Source organism: Rutilus rutilus, assembly GCF_951802725.1.
Source record: "Rutilus rutilus genome assembly, chromosome: 2".
NCBI classification, from domain to species: Eukaryota; Metazoa; Chordata; class Actinopteri; order Cypriniformes; family Leuciscidae; genus Rutilus; species Rutilus rutilus.
Window position 1 is genome coordinate 1789692 of NC_140210.1, and position 25120 is coordinate 1814811.

General features: G+C 37.7%; 1 protein-coding gene across 1 annotated transcript in view; it reads right to left on the reverse strand.

Annotated features, from left to right (window-relative positions):
* LOC311284516 (neural cell adhesion molecule 2) overlaps nucleotides 1-25120 on the reverse strand; it is a 282772-nt gene that overhangs the window by 55395 nt on the left and 202257 nt on the right. Inside the window, exons 2-6 of the mRNA XM_084399547.1 lie at nucleotides 23564-23638; nucleotides 16594-16800; nucleotides 9566-9709; nucleotides 4312-4449; nucleotides 1-54 (exon numbers count right to left, since the gene is read on the reverse strand). The exon at nucleotides 1-54 is cut by the window's left edge and continues 64 nt beyond it. Coding sequence (XP_084255673.1) covers nucleotides 1-54; nucleotides 4312-4449; nucleotides 9566-9709; nucleotides 16594-16800; nucleotides 23564-23638 — 618 coding nt within the window. The remainder of the gene's footprint in view (nucleotides 55-4311; nucleotides 4450-9565; nucleotides 9710-16593; nucleotides 16801-23563; nucleotides 23639-25120) is intronic.

Here is a 25120-nt window from a genome sequence, read left to right on the forward strand (position 1 = left end):
GGTAGTCTGCCGTGGCGTTGAAGGACTGCTGTGGCACGGACAGAACCGGAGGAACTGGAACGACACCAGACACACAGTTAATCATGCATGTTCAATGCAGTTTCTCTCTGAGTGCTGAATGCAGGTAAAGTCAGATGCTTGCATTTGTCATGTTTGGATTAGACTAACAATTATTAGACCAACATATGTGTCTGTAATTAAACCAAACGACAACCTTCTGCTCTCTCTCTTGAATCCAACACGGAAGTGACTTAAACTGCAGTTCATCGACTGGCCACTAGAGACAGACTCCAAAAGAGAGTCAATCCCATGTTAAAATGCCCAACTTTACAGCAGAGAAACACGTTTACAGTCTGGTACAAAAAGTGGTTTTGGTCTATATAGCTAATTTTGCCCTTCATGACGACTGTGAGGCGGGTGAATATTTTTATAACTCATCCGTTTATATTATATTAAGCCTTAAAGTTCTGCATAATTAAGGGCGTGGCCACTTGAGTGACATTTTTTGCCGCTGATGTCACTACTAGCCGTTTGTCTGCTGTCTGTTAGCGTCACGTCACCTCAGCTAATCCGCCTCGCTGCACGTTTTCGTTTATCCGGGAGTGACGCGCGGCCAAGATGGCGACGGCCGGCTCCGCCCACTTTGGGCTTAAAAAACGCTCTTCAGAAACACTACGGGTGACGTCACGCACACTACGCCCATATTTTTTTTACAGTCTATGAATTAAACTAATTTAACTATCAACCACGTCAGCCGTTTGCTAACATTCTCTCTTCAGTTTAATTCCCCTTAACTTTCCCACAGTAATGTCCTTATTTCAGAACATCTGTTTCATGTCAGTCTGACGGGCTGAAGCGATCTGATACGATGATTGAAGAGAATAAAACAATGTTTCTCGCCGAGCACAATCATTATTCGCCGCTCTGTGATTTGCTCCCTGTTAGAATTCGCCCGAGTTCAAAGAGGTTGAAATGACTCGGGTTTTTTTTGGTGACGTGTATCGGTGAAGGACATCTCGGTGACATTTCCTTTTAAAAGATCAAGCAGACGCGGAGAGAAGTTGCCAATTCGACCCCTGTCTGCGCTCAAACGGCTCCTCTGATGATGAAAGTCGGGGTTAAGGGCTCGGAAAGAGCACGCTAGCGCATGTCTGCATGCTAATCATCAGCGTAAACGTATTCCACATACACAACTGTACAGGATAATTCGAAGACAACAAAGAAGGAACCAAAGCACTTGCTCAATTATGTGAAGAATCTCTGCTAAAACACAATCTCAGAATATCACAAATGCTGGTTTACGCTAGTTTACGAGCTCATGCTGGTCAACCAGTTCGACCTAGAGAAGTCTTGCTGGTTCAGCTAACTGGTGGAGACACAAGCACGGCACAACATTATCATAAAACACAACATATGACAGCTGGGATGAGGCAAGATGGTTGACTAGTTGTTCAACAACCGACTTAGTGACTTTTTTAACTCACCCTAACTTAATTATTAATTATTAAAGTGATGCAGTGCATGAATTTAGGGACGTAACATCACTTCTGTTATTCTGTTTGTGCCCTAAAAATGCTCTGAGAAGTTGCGTCTCTAAATTCTTACTGTAAATATGACATGTATATACAGTACATATCCACACTGCGAAAATTCTAATCTAAGAAAGTAAATGTAAATCTTAATTTAAGAAAATTGGTCTTCTTGTGAATTTAAGCTAATTTTGAGGTAATTTTTAGTGACAGCTATAAAGTGCAAGTTTTTGTGCATGAATCTTAATTAAGAAAGGCCAAATATGATTGTTTGTGTTACACTGCAAAAAATTGAATAAAAAATTCTTAATTTATTGGGTTGTTTTAAGAATTTCATCTATTTTCAGGGTTTTTTTTAACAAGCTGTTTAAGGTTGAGGTTTAATATTCTGAAAATTTAACTAATTATTTATCATTTTTGTTTAGTTTTAAGATCCAATAGCATTTATTAGTGACTCGATATTTATGCTATTTTCAAATATTCTTATCAAGTCAGTTTTGGCAGATTTGTATTGCTTGATTTTAGTACACCTAGATTTAAGTCCATCTTGCTTGTTTCAAGAAGGGCATTTCTTGCAGTACCATATTTTTGCCTTCGTCAAAACATATTGGTTTCATAACACAATCACCAATCATATTTCCCTCAAAGAGTCTTCAATCTTCCAAACTAGCCTCAAACAGATGGTGCGCGTATAAGCAAAATGGCCACGTTAATTCAATAAGGAAGGTCAAAGCAGAAAGGGGCATTTCATTATAGCAGCGTATGGTGTTTCAACACGCCGTTACGATCCACCGCAGCTCAAGCCAAGGCTGGGAATAAATCTAGGGGAAAACTGTGGATTCAATCTCTGTTCTTGGATACGAGACTCAGGCGTTGACGCTTTCTAGTCAGCGTTTGCTAAGTGATTTAAGCAGCAGGTTGTTCTGTTTTGGTGGCAGACGGCGCTTGCCATGTCTTCGGGATAATAGGATGCGCCTCATTGAGCAAGCTTATTGGATCTTCCTGAGAGCTATAAGTGGTGATGCTAAATTGAATGCAATATGCTTTTTTTTTCTTCTTCTTTGCATGCTATTACATCAGTTTAAAGAAGTATGAGTTGTGCAAATACTATTGTGTCCGTTCAGGCAGAGCTCAGCGCTATCAAATCCTGACGGCGGCTCATTTCGCGGAACAAGGTAAATGAATGAGTTCAAAAGACAGGCGGTGTTTCGTGAAGCGCTCGCCAAGATAAGGTCGTCGTTTGCTTGTGACTCACAGAAGCTTGAAGAGTGTGCTAATTGAAACATTTAGTCTCGAATCTAGTCAGCAGAAAATTGAGTGTAAAAACGCTGAGATGATAAACTATGTGTGGATTTGTAATGTGAAACGCCCATTTTAGTTTGAATGTGAAAAGACCAGCATTACGGTAGACTGGTTTACATAACCATCATAGACAAACCTTTACCAGCAAAACCTGTCATCTAGCATGGCCTGATAAACTTAAATAAGAAGTAATAAGAAGTAAATATGCCATTTATGTTCCCATAGGGGAATTTATTCTTAAAGTCCCCCTGTGGTGAAAATCAAGCTTTTAATGTTGTTTATGTGTCTATGGTGTTTTTAATACGCTTTAAGACAAACCATATGCAAATTCATAAGTCGACACCATTGCTGAGTCACAAACTACCTTGTAACCAATCAGATCAACGTGTGATCATCAACCAGTGGATCTCTGAGCTGAGGGAGTGAGTGGAGGCGGGGCTCATTTGCATATTCATAGAACCGCGTATAGTAAATGAGGCAAGGGTGTCGAGTTACAGTCACACTATTTTAGGGCATGAAGAATTTAGATACAATTATTGACTACAGGGGGACTTTAAATGTTTGTATGTATATGAATATTTTGCAATAAACATAAAATATGTTGTTTCTACGCACAATCAGCATCTTTAAATCAATCGGTTTAGTCAAATTTTCAACTACTTTTTAGCTTCAAATCAAAATTGTATTGTGTCAAAATATTACAAATAATGTTGTAATAAACCTCGTAGCTGTTTGGTTTGCTTTGTTTTTCAATCCCTATATGGAAAAAATACTTCCGGAACCAACGCCACTGAAAAAGTAGATGGGCTAGGGCAATATTGCGATAAACTTTAACTCATGCCAACACTGTATTTTGATTAAATTGATACGATCATATCTAGGTCGTAATTTTAGTAAAATATAAGGCGCATGCCGATTATAACTGCAATAAACAGCATGTAAAGACTTTAATGGCATCTATTGCACAAAGTTTGCATGTGTTTGTGACGTTTTCACAGATTTGAAAACACAGCGGTAAATAATGCATCACATTTTTGGGGTTCTGGAGAAGCTGAGTTCATGTTGACAACGTTTTACGACAAGTATATAATGCTGGTTGACCAAGGAAGTCTTGCTAAGCTAGTTTAAGCTAGTTTAGCAGTCTAAACGCAACACACCACCATCTAAAACACAATAAAAATGACCAAAATGTTTCATTTTCCATCAAAAAATTCCTAGATGTGTACATTTAGTACATGTAATGTTAACCAAGTACAAATGTTAATTTGGAAAGACAAAAATTTCACATTGTCATTCAATAAAACTTCAGCTCTTTTAACAGTACAAAAAAAGAGTGATTGTGTTAATGGACTTTCTTTATAATAGACGCTTGTCACATACAATTCAGGTCCCTGTGTCGAGCGCTACACAGTTATTGAGCTGTTCAGATCTCAGTGAGAAGGTGCACACATGTTTCCACGCAGTGAACAACAGCTCTCACCGTTCACCAGCACCACGATGTCCCTGAAATCGATCTCTCCTCGGGCCTCCACGCGCGCCTCGCAGCGATACACACCCTCGTCAGCTTTGCTCACTCGCTGGATCTGCAGGTTGTTGCTGGGAAGGACTTGAAATCTGCCTTCAGGAAGAGAAGGAAACACAGACATCAAGACTAATCACTGCATGTTATGGCTGTGTGTGTGAGTGTTATTCACAAACAGTCTGAGACAGATGGATCTATACCGCACTTATTGCATAGGTTTAATCGCACAAGTTACGTGCTGAAATGTTCAAACACCAAGTCTAAGTGGTGTCCGCAGAATAATATAGGGTTCATAGACAATTGGAAACGTTTTTGGGGCAGAACCTGACCTGTTAAAAAGAGATGGTGCCGCTCTTCTCTCTAGTAATATGACACATAGTCTTACAGCGTTTTCACAGCTGAGAGTCCGAATCAAAGTTCATGTTTTGATACACTTGATACATTCGGTAAGTTTTGGTTTGGTTTCACATCGCAGTTATGCGAGCGCACTAAAGAACTTTACATACACACTTGCGTCCTGTCGTCATCATCTCTGTGGGCTGCATCTTGACATTGACTGGTTTGTAAACGGACGTGCGTCTGACGTCAGCGTGTTGTCAGTTCGGCGGGAAACTTTGACAAGAATGAATGAACAGACGCACATCGTTGGCACTATACTGTTATTATTACGGCATTACTCCCTGCAGCTCCAGCTATACTCCAGGCTAGTTCACATTCGCCAAATCAACATCCTCGTTGTGCGAACATTTGATCATCGCCGGCAGGAAAGGAGGAGAAGACTGCGAGCAATCCTGCAGGAACATCCGGAACTTCCTGTAAATGTTCTGAAAGTCCGAACCATACCGAAAATGCTTTCACACTAGAAACGAACCAAACCTGTGTTCAGTTTGATCCGGACCGAGACTAGCTCTTTACGTCTGACCAAATTTCGTCTGTTTGGTCCGGACCGTGGTCCGGGAGAGGATTCACACCTGAACTTCCTGTAAATGTTCTGAAAGTCCGAACCATACCGAAAATGCTTTCACACTAGAAACGAACCAAACCTGTGTTCAGTTTGATCCGGACCGAGACTAGCTCTTTACGTCTGACCAAATTTCGTCTGTTTGGTCCGGACCGTGGTCCGGGAGAGGATTCACACCTGTAATCTTGATTCGGATCACACTGAAAAGCCTGAAAATCCGGACCAAACTAGGTAGGTGTGAAAGGGCCCTAAGAGTTGAACCTTGACTAACTGGGGCTCAGGTCAGACTGGCTAAACCCACCGTCTGCTAGCTGTCTCACGTCACGAAGTCAGATAACACATAGAGACTCTTTCACCTAGATATCATCACATAGAGACTGTGGGCGCTATCTTACACCCGGTGCAATGCAGCGCCAAGCGTGACGCAAGTGTTTTTTGCTAGTTTCAGCCCGACGCAGTTATCATTTTCACATCCTGACCAACTAAAACCATTGGTTTCACTGGTTTTCACATGGTCAAACTGTTTCCATTGACCAACTGAAACCTGGTCTAAAGTCAATATTTTTTTTGTTATTTAAAGAGCACGTTAGTAATGTGCGTCTATAGGCGGGTCCACAACGCGCGTACACTCTGCTTATTACACACACAGGGACACACAGCAGCACACAAACATGCCAAATATTAAAATAAAAGGATTACAATGTAAAAGATTATTATTGTGTACATAAAGATATGGTAAATCCGGCTTGTCCCGTAGATGATCTGCTTGCGGGCTTTAACCTCGCGCACGAGCAGATCCGTTTGCGCTCTGGAGACGCTTCGGTCTTTCCACTATCAAATTCCGGCATGTAAATAGCGAATCTGCCATGGCACGAGCGCAACTGGCATTTAAAGGGAATGGGAGATGAGACTCTGATTGGTTTAACGCACGTAAATCCCCAAACTCACCCGTTACTCATTAAGAGAATAGGGACAACCCTTTTAGACCATGCACCGGGAGCACCGACCATTTTTCCCGTCGTTAAACTAGCAAAAGTGGATTCGGACACCCTCAGTGAACTTGCACCCTGCGCTCTAGACCATGAACTTAGATCGCTAAAATAAGGCGCTGTGTCTGTTCCCCGAACTAGGAAATACAAAAAACTCCCAAACCCATTTAAGGATAAAAATTGAATTGATGTTCAACACATAAAAAAACATATATAATACAGATGAACAAATGATAAAACTCGGGTCACTGAACATTCAATCCCTTTCTTCAAAAGCACTTATTGTTATTGATATGATTACAGATCATAACCTAGATGTGCTGTGTTTGATAGAAACCTGACGATTACATGAATCCACACCCCAAGATTACTGTTATAAATGAAATTAAACTTACTTACGCTGGACTATGACACTATTTTCTTCTAGATCTGCTGTACAGCCGAATCATTATTTTCCTGTTATCGCTGTAAAGCTGCTTTGAAACAATCTATATTGTAAAAAGCGCTATAGAAATAAAGGTGACTTGACTAATCTTTGAGCAACAGTAATGGTGATCCTGATACTCACGTTAGCAAATTGCACTAATAATAAATGAATAAATTGTGTCTGTGCCAAAGAATCCTTCAGACTTTACAGTCTTGGATATTTTTTGGGATTGATCACTAAACTAAAAACCAGACATAGGGTTTGTAAGAGAAATCATTCTGTTATGTTTAAAGCCTTTGACAGCAATATAGTCCTCTGTGCGGTGAAATGAAAAAAAGCAGAGGATTTAATCAACATACTTCTTTTTCATCTGAGCACAATAATAGGAACATATTATCATCAATCCTCAAAACTACTTCTGCTTCCATTTCAAGGACATTTGCTAAATGAAACACCTTCAGGATTACAGCCTTTCTTTTGCTTTTGCCATCCCTCGCTGATAAACACACACCTTTTCTCTTCTCATCCAGGAGAGACATTTATAACCGGCTCCCTTATTAGAATAAAAATAATCAAATCTCCATCTTTTAATCTTTCAGGCTGGAAAAGTGCAGATAGCTTGTCAAAGTTCCCGCCTTTGAATTCCAATTAAGGGTTTGACACCTAAAATATAGACAGAGGTTTTTATTCCGTCAGCAGAGAACTTCACTGAATACAGACTCTGAATGTGGTTTATTGTTTTAGCATTTCATAAAATGTTTCATCTTTCAGTCCAATAAATGACTGTTCTCTTTATTTGTAAGTCACTTTGAATAAAAGTGTCTGCTAAATGATTAAACATAAATGACACTTGAGATATATTCTTATTCAAATTCTTTGTCAAATTTGTAAATATATGTGTGTGTGTGTGTGTATTTATGTACAGTGTATGTATATATATATATATATACACACACACATTAAATATTTACAAACTTGTATGTTAGATTAATTGCGATTAATCACATCTAACATACAAGTTTGTAAATATATGTGTGTGTGTGTGTGTGTTTATGTACAGTGTATACACACACACACACACATTATATATTTATATATGATTAATCATATAGAGTAATCGCAATTAATCGCATCTAACATAAAAGTTTGTAAATATATGTGTGTGTGTGTGTGTTTATGTACAGTGTATACACACACACACACACATTATATATTTATATATGATTAATCATATAGAGTAATCGCAATTAATCGCATCTAACATAAAAGTTTGTGTGAATATATATATATATATACTGTATACATACACACAAACTTTATGTTAGATGCATTATATATACACCCATGTATATGTATATGTATATATATACACTCACCTAAAGGATTATTAGGAACACCTGTTCAATTTCTCATTAATGCAATTATCTAATCAACCAATCACATGGCAGTTGCTTCAATGCATTTAGGGGTGTGGTCCTGGTCAAGACAATCTCCTGAACTCCAAACTGAATGTCAGAATGGGAAAGAAAGGTGATTCAAGCAATTTTGAGCATGGCATGGTTGTTGGTGCCAGACGGGCCGGTCTGAGTATTTCACAATCTGCTCAGTTACTGGGATTTTCACGCACAACCATTTCTAGGGTTTACAAAGAATGGTGTGAAAAGGGAAAAACATCCAGTATACGGCAGTCCTGTGGGCGAAAATGCCTTGTTGATGATAGAGGTCAGAGGAGAATGGGCCGACTGATTCAAGCTGATAGAAGAGCAACTTTGACTGAAATAACCACTCGTTACAACCGAGGTATGCAGCAAAGCATTTGTGAAGCCACAACACGCACAACCTTGAGGCGGATGGGCTACAACAGCAGAAGACCCCACCGGGTACCACTCATCTCCACTACAAATAGGAAAAAGAGGCTACAATTTGCACGAGCTCACCAAAATTGGACAGTTGAAGACTGGAAAAATGTTGCCTGGTCTGATGAGTCTCGATTTCTGTTGAGACATTCAGATGGTAGAGTCAGAATTTGGATCCATCATGCCTTGTTACCACTGTGCAGGCTGGTGGTGGTGGTGTAATGGTGTGGGGGATGTTTTCTTGGCACACTTTAGGCCCCTTAGTGCCAATTGGGCATCGTTTAAATGCCACGGCCTACCTGAGCATTGTTTCTGACCATGTCCATCCCTTTATGACCACCATGTACCCATCCTCTGATGGCTACTTCCAACAAGATAATGCACCATGTCACAAAGCTCGAATCATTTCAAATTGGTTTCTTGAACATGACAATGAGTTCACTGTACTAAAATGGCCCCCACAGTCACCAGATCTCAACCCAATAGAGCATCTTTGGGATGTGGTGGAACGGGAGCTTCGTGCCCTGGATGTGCATCCCACAAATCTCCATCAACTGCAAGATGCTATCCTATCAATATGGGCCAACATTTCTAAAGAATGCTTTCAGCACCTTGTTGAATCAATGCCACGTAGAATTAAGGCAGTTCTGAATGCGAAAGGGGGTCAAACACAGTATTAGTATGGTGTTCCTAATAATCCTTTAGGTGAGTGTATATATATATGGGTGTGTGAATGTGTGTGCGTTTATATACACACACATATATATTATATATTTACAATAAGAAATTGTACATTTTATTTTCAGGTCTATGCTCCAAAAGAGATTAACAGGTAATATGAGGATCATAACTATTACATAAATATGATTTAGTACCATAAAATCCCCTAAAAATTCAAAATATTAAATAACAATATTTCCTAAATCCTTTCATTGAAATAAAAATACCAGCGGGTCAAATGAAGCATCTCGGTTCTTACTGTTGGGTTCGGACGTGATTTCTCTGTTCTTGTAGAACCAGGACACGGCTGGCACAGGTGAACTGATGACATCACAGATGACCTCAGCGACCTCGGCCTGACGAAACTCCTGCGGCGTCTTCACCTCGCGAAACGTCAACTTCTCTGTGAGCAAACAAACACAACAACATAAAAGACCCCAGGAATCTCACACGTGCCTCAACCGGACACAGACCGGCTCAGTCAGGAATACAAATCCTGCAAATTAAAAAGTCACATTTCTAAACTTATTTGATTTTGTCGTCTGTCGCTTTAAATGCTCAAGCTCTTTAAAGCAGGATGGATTCTGATTGGCTATTGGCTGTTTTTATCGTTCATCCAGCTGAAAAATGTTCTGAAAGTGATTGTAGTAACAGCCTGAAATCTGTCCCAATGGCTCTCAATTAGAGTGCGCTGCAGTTCCATTTTTCACCACAGATTTGCATGGGTAAACTGTGGGGGCGCTGTAGAGCTGAGGAGCATCATAACACATGCCCGCCGAAGCCATACATTAAATCCTGCTGACTTTACGACTAAAAGCAGTCTAGAATATCTGACAGAAATATTTAATGCATACGTTTACAGACGAGCCACAGCTGGTGATCAAGTTCAAGTTCACTTAATATAGCACATTTACAACAGCCACAAGGCTGACCAAAGTGCTTACAGAACAACCAGATAAATAATAAGAAAATAATACCTGCGTAACAACACATAAAACACAAATAAAAGCAGCAAAGCTAAGTAAAACAGAAGTGGCAAACCAGTATCAGACTCAAATATAGACTGGAAAGACAGGAGTGGCAAAACAGTATCTCAAATATAAAATCGCATTCATTCTCTCAGTTATTCCTAAAGTGTGCTTGTGAACAGACAGAATCTCTCTAAAATGATTTTTCTATTCTGAATCTCATAATTCGTCTTGAGCGGTGAGGTCAGGGCAGAGCGGCCCCGTTTCTACACTGATTTTTCCAGCGTTTACCCTCATTGACCCACTGGAAACACTGAAGATCTGGCTTCATTTCAGCGCGAGGACACAGTGGAGAACACGATCCAAACAGACTGTGAACTGAAGGTCATCTGACAGAAAACACTCAGTCTTTTCACTTCTGAGAAGAGGAAAGCGTCTTATTGATGAAAGTAGATTTATTCAAAAACAAAATATGTTGAGAGTGATTTGCTTTTTATTTTCTGTGTTTTTTTTGTTTTGTATCGACCTTCATAATGTACCAGTTCAGCCTGAATGACATCAACACTGAGTGAGTTTGTGAAGTAAAGTTTGTAATTTGTATTTTGTATTTTTTAAACTGGGGGTTTTGAGTTTTCAGAGAACATTTAGAAATAATGCTTTCATAAATTAATGGGAACATTAGCGAAACATTCTCAGAACATATTATGTTAGCTGGGAGTAAAACTAGTAAGTAAAACTTGATTACAGTGGCTACATGTGACCCTGGATCACGTCACCAGTCTCGAGTCGCACGGGTATATCTGTGGCAATAGCCAACAATACATTGTATGGGTCAAAATTATCCATTTTTCTTTTATGCCAAAAATCATTAGGATATTAAGTAAAGATCATGTTCCATGAAGATATTTTGTACGTTTCTTACCGTAAATATATAAAACATTTATTTTTGTGAGTGAATGCAACACAATCACCAACATAAATTAACTTTAAAGGAGATTTTCTCAATGTTTCGATTTTTTTGCACCCTCAGATTCCAGATTTTCAATAGTTGTATCTTGACCAAATATTGTCCTATCCTAACAAACCACACATCAATGGAAAGCTTATTTATTCAGCTTTCATGTAATCTTGTTGTGTTTTTAAAAAATGACCCATGTGACTGGTTTTGTGGTCCAGGGTCACATAGAATTCAGAAACCTGTGTTATTAGCGACACCGGTGGCCGTTAAGTGAACTGCAGCAGCTCACAGTGACCCACAAGAGACTGAACCTGATTCAAGGCCCCGATATACTCACAGAGAAGCTCTTTTTCAGACTTTGATTAAAGGTAAAAAGAAGTTAGAAATACCTTTGCAGAGATATACTGTTCACGAACATCCAGACGCTGCTGAGAGCGACGTTTAGATGAATATGCGAATACGTGCTGCACGCTTTCCTCTCAATAACAAAATAAACAACAAAAATGCCAGCGGTGAGAAAACAGCAGTTCAGAAAGCATCCGATCGTAGCGATGTGGATCAGATGAGGTCAATGATATGTCACTGTTATAATCATGAAATGTATTTGAGACTATAGACTATATAGATCTCGCTAGTTTGAATAAATCCCTTTTCTTTGCATAACACATTAACATAGTAAAGAATAACTCTTTAAGCATTATCCTGAACATAAGCTTTCGTTTCATGCGCCATTGAACGGAAAAGAGGCTCTCGGGAGCGAAACTGTCGCGTTCTTTTGATTTTCCCGGCAAAGCCAGCCAGACTCCTTTACATAAAAATACATTTTCAGACTTTCAGACTTTTTTTTATTTCACACATTGTCAATAAAAAACAACTAATAAATTCAAATTCTGATATATAGCCCTTTTAAAACTAAACTCTGAAGATTTAAAGATTTGATGACTTTTAAAGGTCAACCTGCACAGTTCTGGCAGATCCAGAGACTAGTTATTCCCCCCAGAAAGCACTCATTTCATCAGTCTTGTACTGTAAAAACTAGTGCAACGTGAGTCCTGGAAGCTAAGAGCTTCAACCTGCCAATTTTTTTTTGCAGTAATCATGAGCAGAACGCATGAGATGGTCAGCACACACACTGTGAATGAGTCTGAGAATGAAACTACTTTTGCCTCGATATGCAAGTACTGCTACAGTAAGTAATGCTATTCTGTCTTAAATGAATTCTTAAATGAAAATTTGCCAGCTCTGATCAATCCGACGACTTTTAACCTCACAGGTCTCGGCTGATTTGCTCCATCGCAGCAGAAATCATGTTTTGAAGAAGAGCTGCGCTGGGGAAAGGTGTGTGTGCCTTTGGTTGTGGCAGATCAGAACCATCACAATGAGTGCTGTGTCAATGTGTCAAACTTCATTAAAATTCAGTGCTAATATGAAGCCTCTATAATATCAATAAAATCTGTATAAAACTTGCTTGCGGGAGGTGAGGACGCTCAAGCAACACCACAGCATTCATGGAGGATATAGGTAACACTTTACAATAAGGTTCGTTAGTTAACATTAGTTAACTACCTTAGTTAAAAATTAACTAAGAATGAACAATACTTCTTCAGCATTTATTAGTATTAATTTCAACATTTACTAATACGTTATTAAAATCAAAGGTTGTATTCGTTAACATTAATCAATGAACTAACATGAACAAACAATGAACAGCTGTATTTTTACTAACTAACATTAACTAAGATGAATAAACACTGTAATAAATGTATTGCTCATTGTTAGGTCATGTTAGTTAATACATTAACTAATTCTAACTGAATAACCTAAAGTGTAAAGTGTTACCAAGAGATTTTTTTCTTCTTAAATTTTTACATCCAATCAAAATCCCATCAGCATTCTGTTACCATTCCTCCATGACGATCTTGACTAACGGGCCAAATTTACTAAACGGCAAATTAGCGTGAGAGTCCAATGTCTACTGACGACATGCAAATTACAGACGCAGTCAGATAATTTCCATAATGACCAACGCAATCTACCAGATAGCGTCTGATGTGCTTTTGTTGGGCGGTGAAGACTAAAAATTTACAGTTTAATGTTATTTTTTAGTATTATTTTTCTTTATTCATTTTCATAATAATTTCATAATGTCAGAATACATTGTACATGTGTGCTGATGAGAGATCTGGGATGAGCTATATTTTGCTTAGAGGAATGTGTGCAATGCAACACGTTCACTGAGCAGAGATGTTCCACTAATGATGATACTTCAAGTTCTTTACAAGGAAAGGAATGTTTCAACTGGTGCAAATGTACCACGAATGTATACACAGAGGGAAAGTGGATTGTACCATGTGTAAGCACGAGGTATACATTCCATTTTTAAACATAAGCAACATGTTTTTCTGCCTTACAAGGAAGTTGTAAATCCCTCAGTGGTGTATATAAGCTCAATCTTACTGTACTACGGCAGAGAAACATAGAGGCATGATGGGGTGAGGGACCTATCGCCTTATTCTGCTATGCTTGTTTCTCTCTGTCTGATACATGTATAAAATAATAAATATAATTCTCTTGGCAAAAGTAACTGGTGTAGCTTCAGTGATTCAACCATAATGGGGGAAAGCATGATTTTCAAATCTACAGGCGGTAAATAATGGTGCAAACACTAGTACATTGATGAGCGCAAACCTTAGTAAATCACCTTGCGTAATTCATTTAAATACTCTCCTTGCATATATTTTGCACCTGAAATGGAAACTCCTATAAAAGCATATGCAATAAGATCAGCGGCACAAATAAACGCGTCCACACCTTTTCAGCGCTAATTTTTCACTGGGTGTCTTTAGTAAATCCTGACAGTCGCCTTTTAACGCCAAAAGCTGTCAGTAAATCTGTCCCTAAGTGAATGACATTTTTTTCTTAGTACTTTTACCTTGTTTCCAGTCCAAATATCAAACAATTCTTAAATCAAGATGCATTTACTAGATGAGTAAAATTACATAAGATAGTGTCTTGTTTTCTGAGAAAAAAAAAAAATCTAGATTAAGTGAGTTTTTGCTTAAAGGTAGGGTAGGTAATCCTGTTCAGAAACACTTTTTTTTATACTGGGTGAAATGGTCCTTCCATCCTGATAGTAGTCAATACATTATGTGTTTAGAAAAAGGAATGAAAAAAATCAGACCTCTGTAGCAGCTGCAGGACAGTAAAAACTCTGACCAATCACTGCCATTCGGTGCGAATGTAAAGAACCAATCAGATGCCTTCATGTCTCGTGCCCGAGCCCCACTGCGCGCGCTGCCCTGCGTGCACTCATCACATGTCACCGTTCCGGAAATATTCAGCTCAAAGCACCTGCATATGCAGTCAGCGAAGGCAAACAAGGCAAAAACTACTTCCTCGGACCCTGCCCGCACTCTTGAACGACCTCCTCTGCTTCGCCCTCAACCCCGGACCTGTCCTCGAACCGACGATGCGGTACTTGTCTCCGGACTCGGAGTGTATGTTAGTCTTCATTAGAGTCAACAATGTTTTCATCATGGAAACTCTTACATGCAAAACACCGTATATGTTATGAATCTTACACGAAATTCACCTTCATCACAGTGTAACTGATGGTAATGGAAAAACGTGTATCAATGCAACCTGTTTTTAGTTGTGCCTTATAAATATAGCTCGTTACCGAATGAAACTTTACCATTATCGATATGCTAGCTTGATAGTGAGTACTAAAATAAATCTTATTTGTTTATATTCATAGTGATAAAGTTAGGTATTTTATTACATGTGATTCTGACATGATGTCACTGTATGTACTGCGCTCCTTCCTCTCCACTCGTCTCAGGTAATAAATGCGTCTTCCAGCTGAGCCTGAGCGTTTGGCGTCGCGCGTTCATGTGTTTTGGGGGCGTGGCTTTGGAAGGAGCTCAGAAGGGAGGGGGTGGAGTGAATGGAAATAATGAGTTGTGTTTATTGCAGATTAAAAGGTCTACAGTCACTCGATTTTTATATTTTCTTTTTCAGAGTACTTACATTTTAATTATGTATTGGTATATAAAGACAGTTTAAACAAATTTGGAATGTTTTTTTTTAGAAAAAAGATTACCTACCCTACCTTTAAAACAAGCAAAATGATCTGCCAATGGGGTCATTGCTAATTATCTGCCAATGCTAATCTTGTTTATGTTTGAATAAAGATTATTTTTCTGACTCCATTGGCAGATAATTTAGCTTTTTTTAAGTAAAAACTCACTTGATTCCGGCCAGTTGATAATACCTAGAATATCAAAATCGACTGCTGGCGGTAGATCCTTCTCCTATTTAGCACCAAAACTTTGGAACAGTCTTCCTACCATTGTCCGGGAAGCAGGCACACTCTCTCAGTTCAAAGCCAGATTAAAGACACATCTCTTTGACCTAGCATTCACATAATACATTATAGACTTCTATAATTCAATGTTAGGCTGCATAGATTAGATCAGCCGGAACCGGGAACACTTCCCATAAATCCTGATGTACTCGTTACATCATAAGAAGAATGGCATCTACGCTAATTTTAGTGTCTTTGTTTATCCCGAGGTTTTCCCGCAGCCTGCCGGATCCAGGCCGTATCCAGATCTGATGAAGGACCTTCGCCTGGACAACGCAGTGCTGAAGTGCCAACTAGTCTCTCCCTATGGAGGATTCCTTTACCACTCTACAGATAAAGCGTTGTCGGGAAAATCCGTTTCGCGTACCTACCCCGAAGTGACAAAATAAAATAAAGTTCTGTATCAAAACTTAAAAGGAAAGACCAGTACTTTGTTTAGGCTTGGTTTGTAGGGAATTACAAACCTGCGTACATATATTCAAACGCACATAACTATAGAACCAATTCTTAATGCGCATGTGAACGCCATCAGCGTTTTTCACAGGTTCACGTTTAAAGTCTGTGTAGAGAGAATGGTGTCGTCTTAGTGGCCCCAAATTTAATAACAAATGATCGTTGCGATGGAAGCGAATCAATCAAAAATAACTTTAGCTGGAAAATAACTTTATTAAAGAACCGCTATAAAGCCAAAACAATCTCTGTTACCTTAAATTATACGTTTATCTCTGTAAAGCTGCTTTGAAACAATCTACATTATTAAAAGCGCTATATAAATGAGGATGACTTGACTTGACTTGACTTGATCTAGATTTATGTCCCCAGAAAACAAAACACTTTTATATTATTATGTAATTTTACTCATCTTGTAAATGCATCATGATTATGCATGTTTAGATATTTGAACTGGAAACAAGACAAAAAACCGAAGTAAGAAAAGCATTTTTTTGCCGTGTGCAGACGCTCATGACTTCCACAGGTCTGGTGTGGGAACTCACGGTAGATCTCCAGCACCACCGTGGCCTCCTGACTCTGCGCTCTGGCGTCCACAGCCTGGCATCGGTATATCCCAGCGTCCTCGATGATGGCGTTGTAGATGGTCAGCCTGGACCGCACGCCCTCCGTGTGAACGATCACTCTCTGGTTTGAGACGATGCGCTCGCCTTGAGGACTGAACCAGTTTATGCTGACCGGCTCACCGATGGCTGAACAAAACATAAAACCAACACAGAGATTAGGGGATTTATGATATTCTTCATATTTTGTGCGGTGGGCAGTTCACAGCAGTGTCAGAAATGATCTTTTAATTTGATTTGTACCTTTTTATGGGCATTTAAAGCCATTTGTTTAACCTAATTAAATGTATGCATCATCCTTTGTGTCAAATTCTTACATTTAATCAATAAATTCAATTATAATAATAATAATAAGTACGGTTACCAAATTAAATGAAATCAGTATCAACACAATTCATCTTTGCAATGCAGAGGAAACACAGAAGCTGCATCTGAAGGGGCATTTACATGTATTTACACTGTTTATGCAGATCAGAGGGACATGAATGCATTTCACCTGCAGTTACAAATGCATAATGTCTTGATGTTTTAAACATAAAACGTTGAATATGCACAACTCTCTGTTTTTTTGTTGTTGTTTCTTCAGTAAATTGAGGGACATCGCACATCGTCAAAACAACAATCACAATATTATCGTAGACGATATATATCGCACACCCCTAAGCGTGAGTGTTTGCATCAGTCTTCATTAATGCAGTTAGATGTAAAACCTTGTTCAAATACAACCCGTTTCTGATGTTACATGCACGCAAGTCTTCAAAGCTCGTATGCAGTCGTCTCGCTTGGTTTTACACTCGCTGTGATTTGCGACAGCTCTTTAGCTCTGACTTTAATGAAGGGGCACATGGAGAATTAGCAAGCGCCATATGTAGGGCCATATGATTTCCGTGATGCGGAAAACGCGGACGGAATCACGGAATTTACACATGAAAACGGAATTCTCTTATACGCACGGAATCACACGGAATGTGCATATATTTTGTTTACATATTAAATAAACGATTTTTTTTTAAACTTCCTTCTCATTTTTTCAGTTTAAAGGTCTCTACCTAAACCGAGAGCTATATAGAGAGACATCTGTCAATACAGTTAATACACAGGGATGCAAACAGCGCGCTTTTCAGTATGCGCGCAAGCGTGAACCACTAACGTTAGTGTTTCTTCTTGCTGCGTATCTTTCTGTCTATGGCTGGGGTCTCCGTGGCCTGATTGGAGGTAACTAGCTCGTCAAGGGGCCGTTCACATGTCGTGTCTTTTACGCGCTCAAGTTCGTCAGTTCAAATGTAGGCGCGCGGCAAGCGCGCTCAGAATTGAAGCGACGCGCTCATTTTTTCCAGGCGCAGCGAGATGAAAACACCTCAACTTTTCAGAATGCCGCAAGCGCACCGCAGTTCATGTGACAACTTCACCCTTTCCGTAACAACATTGAAAGCTCAGTCAACATAAAGGATGGGGGTGCACCACAACCACTACAGGTGTTTTTCTCTTCTCCGTAAATAAATCTTGTAGCAGAGCTACAGCAAGCGTTTTTCAGTGGTGGAAATCTATTAGCTTACTAAAACTTCTTTGAGGTTGTGGAGAGCGCAGAGCATGGTTGCATAGCAACGACAAACGCCACGGGAAAATCGGACCGAATTTTACTATTAATAATAAAAGATAAGCTAATATGCATAGTAGCCTATTTGTAAATGTCAGTAATTTATCTTTTTTGACTCATTCTTTTTATAAAAATGTTTTAAAGGCTTAAATATGTGAGATCTATCTTTTTATAAAACATTCTTTGTGAAAAATGATTTAAAGGCTAATTTAATCTTCAATTTAATCTTCATCAATCCTACCTTGTAACTGTTACCTTCATGTTACTGTTATTTTTGGCCAGAGATTTGTTAAAGGTTTGGATGAATTTTGGAGAATTTTGAATGTGCTTTGCTGAATATATTAACAGTTTAAATAAAAAAGCTGAATTGTGAGTTTGTGTAACTGAATTGTAATTTTTAAAGGTCAATACTGCTTAGAAGTGAAAAGAAAACAAGCTAATCCGAAAAATCCGAAAGGGCTCAAAATAAATCCCAAAAAACGGAATTTGAAAAAAAATAAAACGGAATTTGAGAAAAAATAAAACGGATTTCATAGGGCCCTACATATGAAACTCCAGGTGCTCTCGCGTGTAAAGCGGCTCGGCTGAAGGTCATGAAGCAGATATTTCTGCCCGTCTGCGATCAGACCTGAACCCTCGAGGCTCCCGTGTCACGGATGAGGGTTGTTAGCAGGTTTCAGGGTGATGGTGTTAGAAAGATGAGGGTTGCATGAACAGAACAGGTGAGAAACGCCTTGCAGGTTCAGTCTGAGGAGTTAATTGAGGTGATAATTGTGTTATTTGCTATGATGCATCACTAGATCTGCATCGGGCAGGAACTTTTTTCCACATCACCTGCTCTTTGTATATATGTTTTATTTATTTAATTTGAACTTTTAAGCATGTTTTTTCAGAGACCAAAAAGAGTGCAGAATACTCAGGTCTGTTTAAAGGAACAATTCATCAAAAAACGTGTTGTTTCAAACCCAAATTACGTTATTTTTTATTGATTTTTATATGGAATGCAAGAGATTTTGAAATCATACCATCATAATTATTGTAGCTCAATCATACTTCTAATGTTTTTTTTTTTTTTAAATATGCTATGCTAAAAACCTGTTAACAGCAAGTTTACCTATAATAAATCTAACAAGATGTTTCATGCCATTTTAAAGTAAAATATAGAAATGTACAGTTTTGTCAGTCATGCACATCAGGGTTTTATGATACATCATGTTGTTGTTCAATGAATGTTACTTGCCTTATCTTGTCATGTGAATGACACTGTGACTCCATATTAGTATTTCCCTCAGCTTGTGGAAAAGCTCTTTCTCACCTGTGTTTTCACTTTATTATAATGGTGCAAAAGATAATTTAGTACTTCAGTGGGTTGATGTATTAACATTATATCAGTTAATGAAATCTATGTTTTTTTAAACCTAAAATGTTGTTCTGTATTTTTATTATAATAAAGTTCTGTTAACCACAGCTGCCGTGTATTTACTGTAAATTTCAAAGATTAATTTGACAGTGTAGCAACACCAACGTCATGGGTTTGATTCAGAGAATGCATGAACTGATCAAAAGCATAACTTGAATGCCAAATGTGTACATTTAAAGCTCCAGAAATGACCAAAGAAAAAAGAAAAAAACATAAAAGTATCATAAAATGTGTCCATATGACCATATTCCAATTATGTTGAAATTAGTGACAGGTTTGTGTGAAGAACAGTCACAGATTTAATTTGCCTTTAGATAATAATCTTCTCACAGTCGCACATTTCTGGCGATGATAATGCTTGGTGTCATTAACAAATCTATTCACTTTAGAAGAAGTCATCCGGGCTGGTGTTAGTGATATTTTTATGTTTTATGTTTGTTTTTTTTCTTTTCTTGATAGCCTCAGATCACAGTCAAAACTTTTCTCAAATCACATTTATTTGTAATGCACATTTTCATAAGTGATGCACAGTAATAGCAACTAAATCAGAAAAACTTGAGATGGCATAAAAGTCCATGTGTGTCCACGAAACTGTATCCTCAGAAAACCCCAAACTGCGTAGCTGAGTGAAATATCAGCGTGCTGAAGTGATTTCCTTAAGAAATGATTTATTATATGTGTATGTTCCGCTCGTACCGCCCCTCACCAGCGGCTCTGATCAGTTTATTCCAGGTTATTCATTGATAGATCTCCGCAGAGACGCTTGCCGCTCAATTCACACAAGCTAATGCGTTCAGGGGCGGCTGGCGTATGAACGACGGAGAGAAATCTATTTGTTGTCATGGCAACACCACGTCGTCCGTGTGGGATTTAATCGGGCGATGAAAAAGTTAATCACTTTCAACAGGTGAAGTCAACAGGTGGACAAGAATCCAAAAAATGTGCTCAAACCACTGAACATTCTACTGTATAGAAACCTGACAAGATCAATACAACAACAAAAAAAGTGTTACTTGAAAAATATTTTTTTCAGCTAGTGTTTTTCAATATTGCTCATGTTTAACTTGATGTGCTAAAATAACTCAAACTAAAAAATAATATAAACTACATAGACATATTTAACAAAAACACCATTAAAAATGACAAAAAAAAAAACACACAAAAAAACTTTAACTAGAAAATATGAAAATAAAAAATAACTTCAAATATTAATACAAAAATAAAGTATCTCAATGATACTAAAATAACACTGACTCAAGGAAATGTATCATTAAATATCTGTTCAATTGCAAAAAAAAAAAAAACTATTTGCAATTAAATTAGTCTAATCCATAAATCAAGGAAATAGAAAGAAGAGAGAGAGAGAGAGAGAGAGAGAGAGAGAAATAACTACAATACAAATACAATCAATAAAAACTGCAAGAAAATAAATAAATAATAAAAGTACAATTGGTATTACATAAAGATATACAAAAAAATAATAAAGTCTCCAATATTGTCAGTGTACAATTTTACAGTCAACAAAACCATAAAGTTAGGTTTCATATTAGAATACTTGCATTTATGAATGTGAAATTGTCAAAAATATGAGTAAATAATAAATAAATAAATAAATAAATAAATAAATGAATAAATAAATGTGATTATTATTATGATTATTATTATTAATAAATAAAAGTGTTGTTTATTATCTTCAGAATAATCAGTGAAGCCAAAACGTCCCATTAAAGTGAGAGAGGTACAAGAGTCCAATGACAAAATAAGTGCAAGATAGTTTATATTCTTTTTTTTTTAATTATTGTAAATATTGATTTGCTGGATAAAATCTGTGGACGAGTTCAAAAGAGAATTCTTTAACTTCTAATACAGAAGTAATAACCACAGTTTTAAATGAAACGCACTCTGTGTGTTCATATACACATTCACAGTGCATTCTCATCAATGACCAGTTTCAGCATTATTACTGATATGAAGCGATATACACTGCTGCAATTTACACACACACACACACACACACACACACACACACACACACACACACACACACACACACACACACACACACACACACACACACACACACACACACACACACACACACACACACACACACACACACTTTCCCGCAAGACTAATTCTTTGTCAAATTAGCATTTCATCTTATTTTTTAGCAGTAATGCATCTTATTTGAAAGTTTACGGGTGTGAATTCAATTAAAGCTACAATATGTAAAAAAAAAAAAATGTTGTAGCGCCGCTAGACGTAACGCAGTTGTCCACGTCTGTCGCCATGGTTACTATGGCAGTACGAGCGGAAACCAGGGATAGCGCGGATATTACGTCACTGACAGGCGACGAGTGAACATGGACGAGCCATTATTTAAAATGGGAATTTCTCTGAAATTAAAAATCTTTTGGAACTTTTGGGATATTGTAAGTACACAACTGCGGGAAATATATATTTTTTACATATTGTAGCTTTAAATGTGATCTTTGATCTGTGACTCAAGCTCAGGACTGACAACCGTGTTCTGCTGCCTAAAAGAACACGTAATATACAGTAGTTTGTGTCTAATACAGTCTTGTAACGCCAGGCTTGGTTTCTAAACACAATAACAGCAGCAGTGACCTTCAGTTCTGCTCTGATACTGATATTGTGTCAGTACGAGGACACACACACACACACACACACACACACACACACACACACACACACACACACACACACACACACACACACACACACACACACACACACACACACACACACACACACACACACACACACACACACACAGTCAATATATCACTGCCTTTTTTTCATGACAGCTTTTAAAGGGACAACAATATAAAGTCAAGACTATCTCACTGAATATAATATATATATATATATATATATATATATATATATATATATATATATATATATATACACATATATATATAAAATGTACTGATTATTATTGCACTTTTGTCTTGTTTCTGCAATCAGAACAGAAATCAAAAGATTAATTTGAAATAATTATTTTCTGTATACTAGTATGAGATCATATTCATATTCCTAATATCATCTCTATTAAACACATTTTTTTTTTCAATTATTGTTAATAATTGAAAATGTTTTTGTAACATTTTCACTCTGTTCACAGTTATTTGATAATCTTATTGTGCTCATTATAGAAAACACAGACATTTGCTGTATTGCATAACTGTTGCCCTGAGCTTCATTTTTCATGTTTACTGCATTTTCAGAAGCAATGAATATTTCTCAGAGAATTAGACTCTGATGTCGCCGATACTCATTTCACTGTCGTTCAGAAATTACTACTTTTATTCAGCAAGGATGCATTAAAATGATCAATTAATTAATTTATAATGTCTCAAGAGATTCTATTTAAAATAAATGCTGTTCTTTTCAACTTTCTATCCATCAAAGAATCCTGAAAAATAAAATATATGACTGTTTCCACAAAAATATGAAACTGTTTTCAACACTGATAATAATCATAAATGATTCTTGAGCATCAAATCATCATATTAGAGTGATTTCTGAATGATCATGTGACACTGAAGACTGGAGTAATGATGCTGAACATTCAGCTTTGATCACAGGAATAAATTACACTTTACTGTATATTCACATAGAAAAGCTATTTTTACATTATAATAATATTTCACTGTTTTTACTGTATTTTTGATCAAATAAATTCAGCTTTAATAAGCAGAAGAGACTTTTTCAGAAACATTAAAACATCTTAACAGCCCTAAACGTGAGTCTTTACAGAATGATTATCATCACTGCACTTTTTGAGAGAATTTCCTGAAGTTTCACGCCTCAAACACAGTCAAGCGTGTTAATATTCAACACAATCTCACCTGTGCATGTGAAGAACTTCGACTCTCCGACACTCAGCTCCACTTTATTGAGTGATATGGACACCTGAAGCACAGCTGGGGAAAGAGAGAGAAACACACAGTCCATCAGCTTTACTTCTACAATACAGACTGTTACAGTAATAAACGGGAAAATAACAGTGCAAATGTGGTGAAATTCATCAATTTCATTGCAATCAGAGCGCAGGACGGGTCACTAGTTCGGATTCTCCCGGAAAACGAGGCCGGTAATTTCACATCCGTGAGTTTCAACAATGCCTCAGATTTGCACTCAAAAGCCTGAGATCTCAATATTAACTCTATGTGCATAAGTAGAAACTATTTTTCGGGAACTTTCCTTCACTGAAAAAAATGATTCGTTGATTTTAATCAATTTTTTTATCGTAAGTGGTTGCACACAATTGATTTTACCTACATTTAAACAAATGCATTAAGTTGAACTTAATAAATTTTAGTTCAACTTAATGCATTTGGTAAAATCAATTGAGTGCAACCACTTACGATACATTTTTTAAATTAAACTCAACGAATCATTTTTGTCAGTGTTGAAGCCTTTATAATGCATTTCTATGCACCTTATAACACACTGTATGGATGATTGAAACCACAGTTATAATGCATTATAATACTCATATGTTACGCCTTTAGAATGCATTAAAGCACATGACAAACAACTGATGTAACAAGGAATCTGCAAACAGTATAACTGACTTTAATCATTTATGAAAAGACATTATATCGTATAATATGAATTCGGTTATAATGCATTATATACATTACTGCTTTAAGTAAAGTATTACAAGAACGTTTCACAAACAATTACAAAGAAACGGCAAGCAACACAGTGGGCCCTATTGTAAAGGGGAGAAACACACCCAGATTAGCTTCGGTTAAACAGGCGTATAATAATTTGGGTAGATTTATGCTTATTTTTTCACATCTTCATGGACACCACAATGATTTCCCTCATGTGGTAATATTTTTCCTTGTAATTATGTATGGTTTTCTAAAAATGAGAACTGCTGCGTCTGTGTGTAGATGAGAGAAGCAAAGTGTGTGTGTGTGTGTTGTGCACACGCTACATTATGGCCAAGCATGCGCCCTTAAAATAGCATCTGAATAACGCGCCGCTGACTTTAGACGAGGTTTCTCCTGGTCAGTGCAGGAACTGTTTTCTGAAACTGCAAAATAGCACCAGGGAACGTTTGCGCCGGAACACGCCTCCTCTTTTCGCTGAACCGCCCCCGGGAGCGCAAGTTCATTCCCTACTTTACCGACGTGCGTCTGTGGAGGGAAAAGTTTGCTGTGCGCGGGTGAGAAATAGGAATGATACATTCGTTGTGTACAAAGTCAGTTGCGCTGGGTGCGAGATAGGGCCCATAGACTTAAACATGCAATTTTGAAGTAGAAAAACATATTTTCTAACTCTACTAATCTTTGTTTTATTTACAAGTTTGATAAAATCATGTATACAGCGTGATCCGAGCTGCTCTATATTCATTTTACAGCTCTTTACTAGTGCTATTTTTGAACTACAGT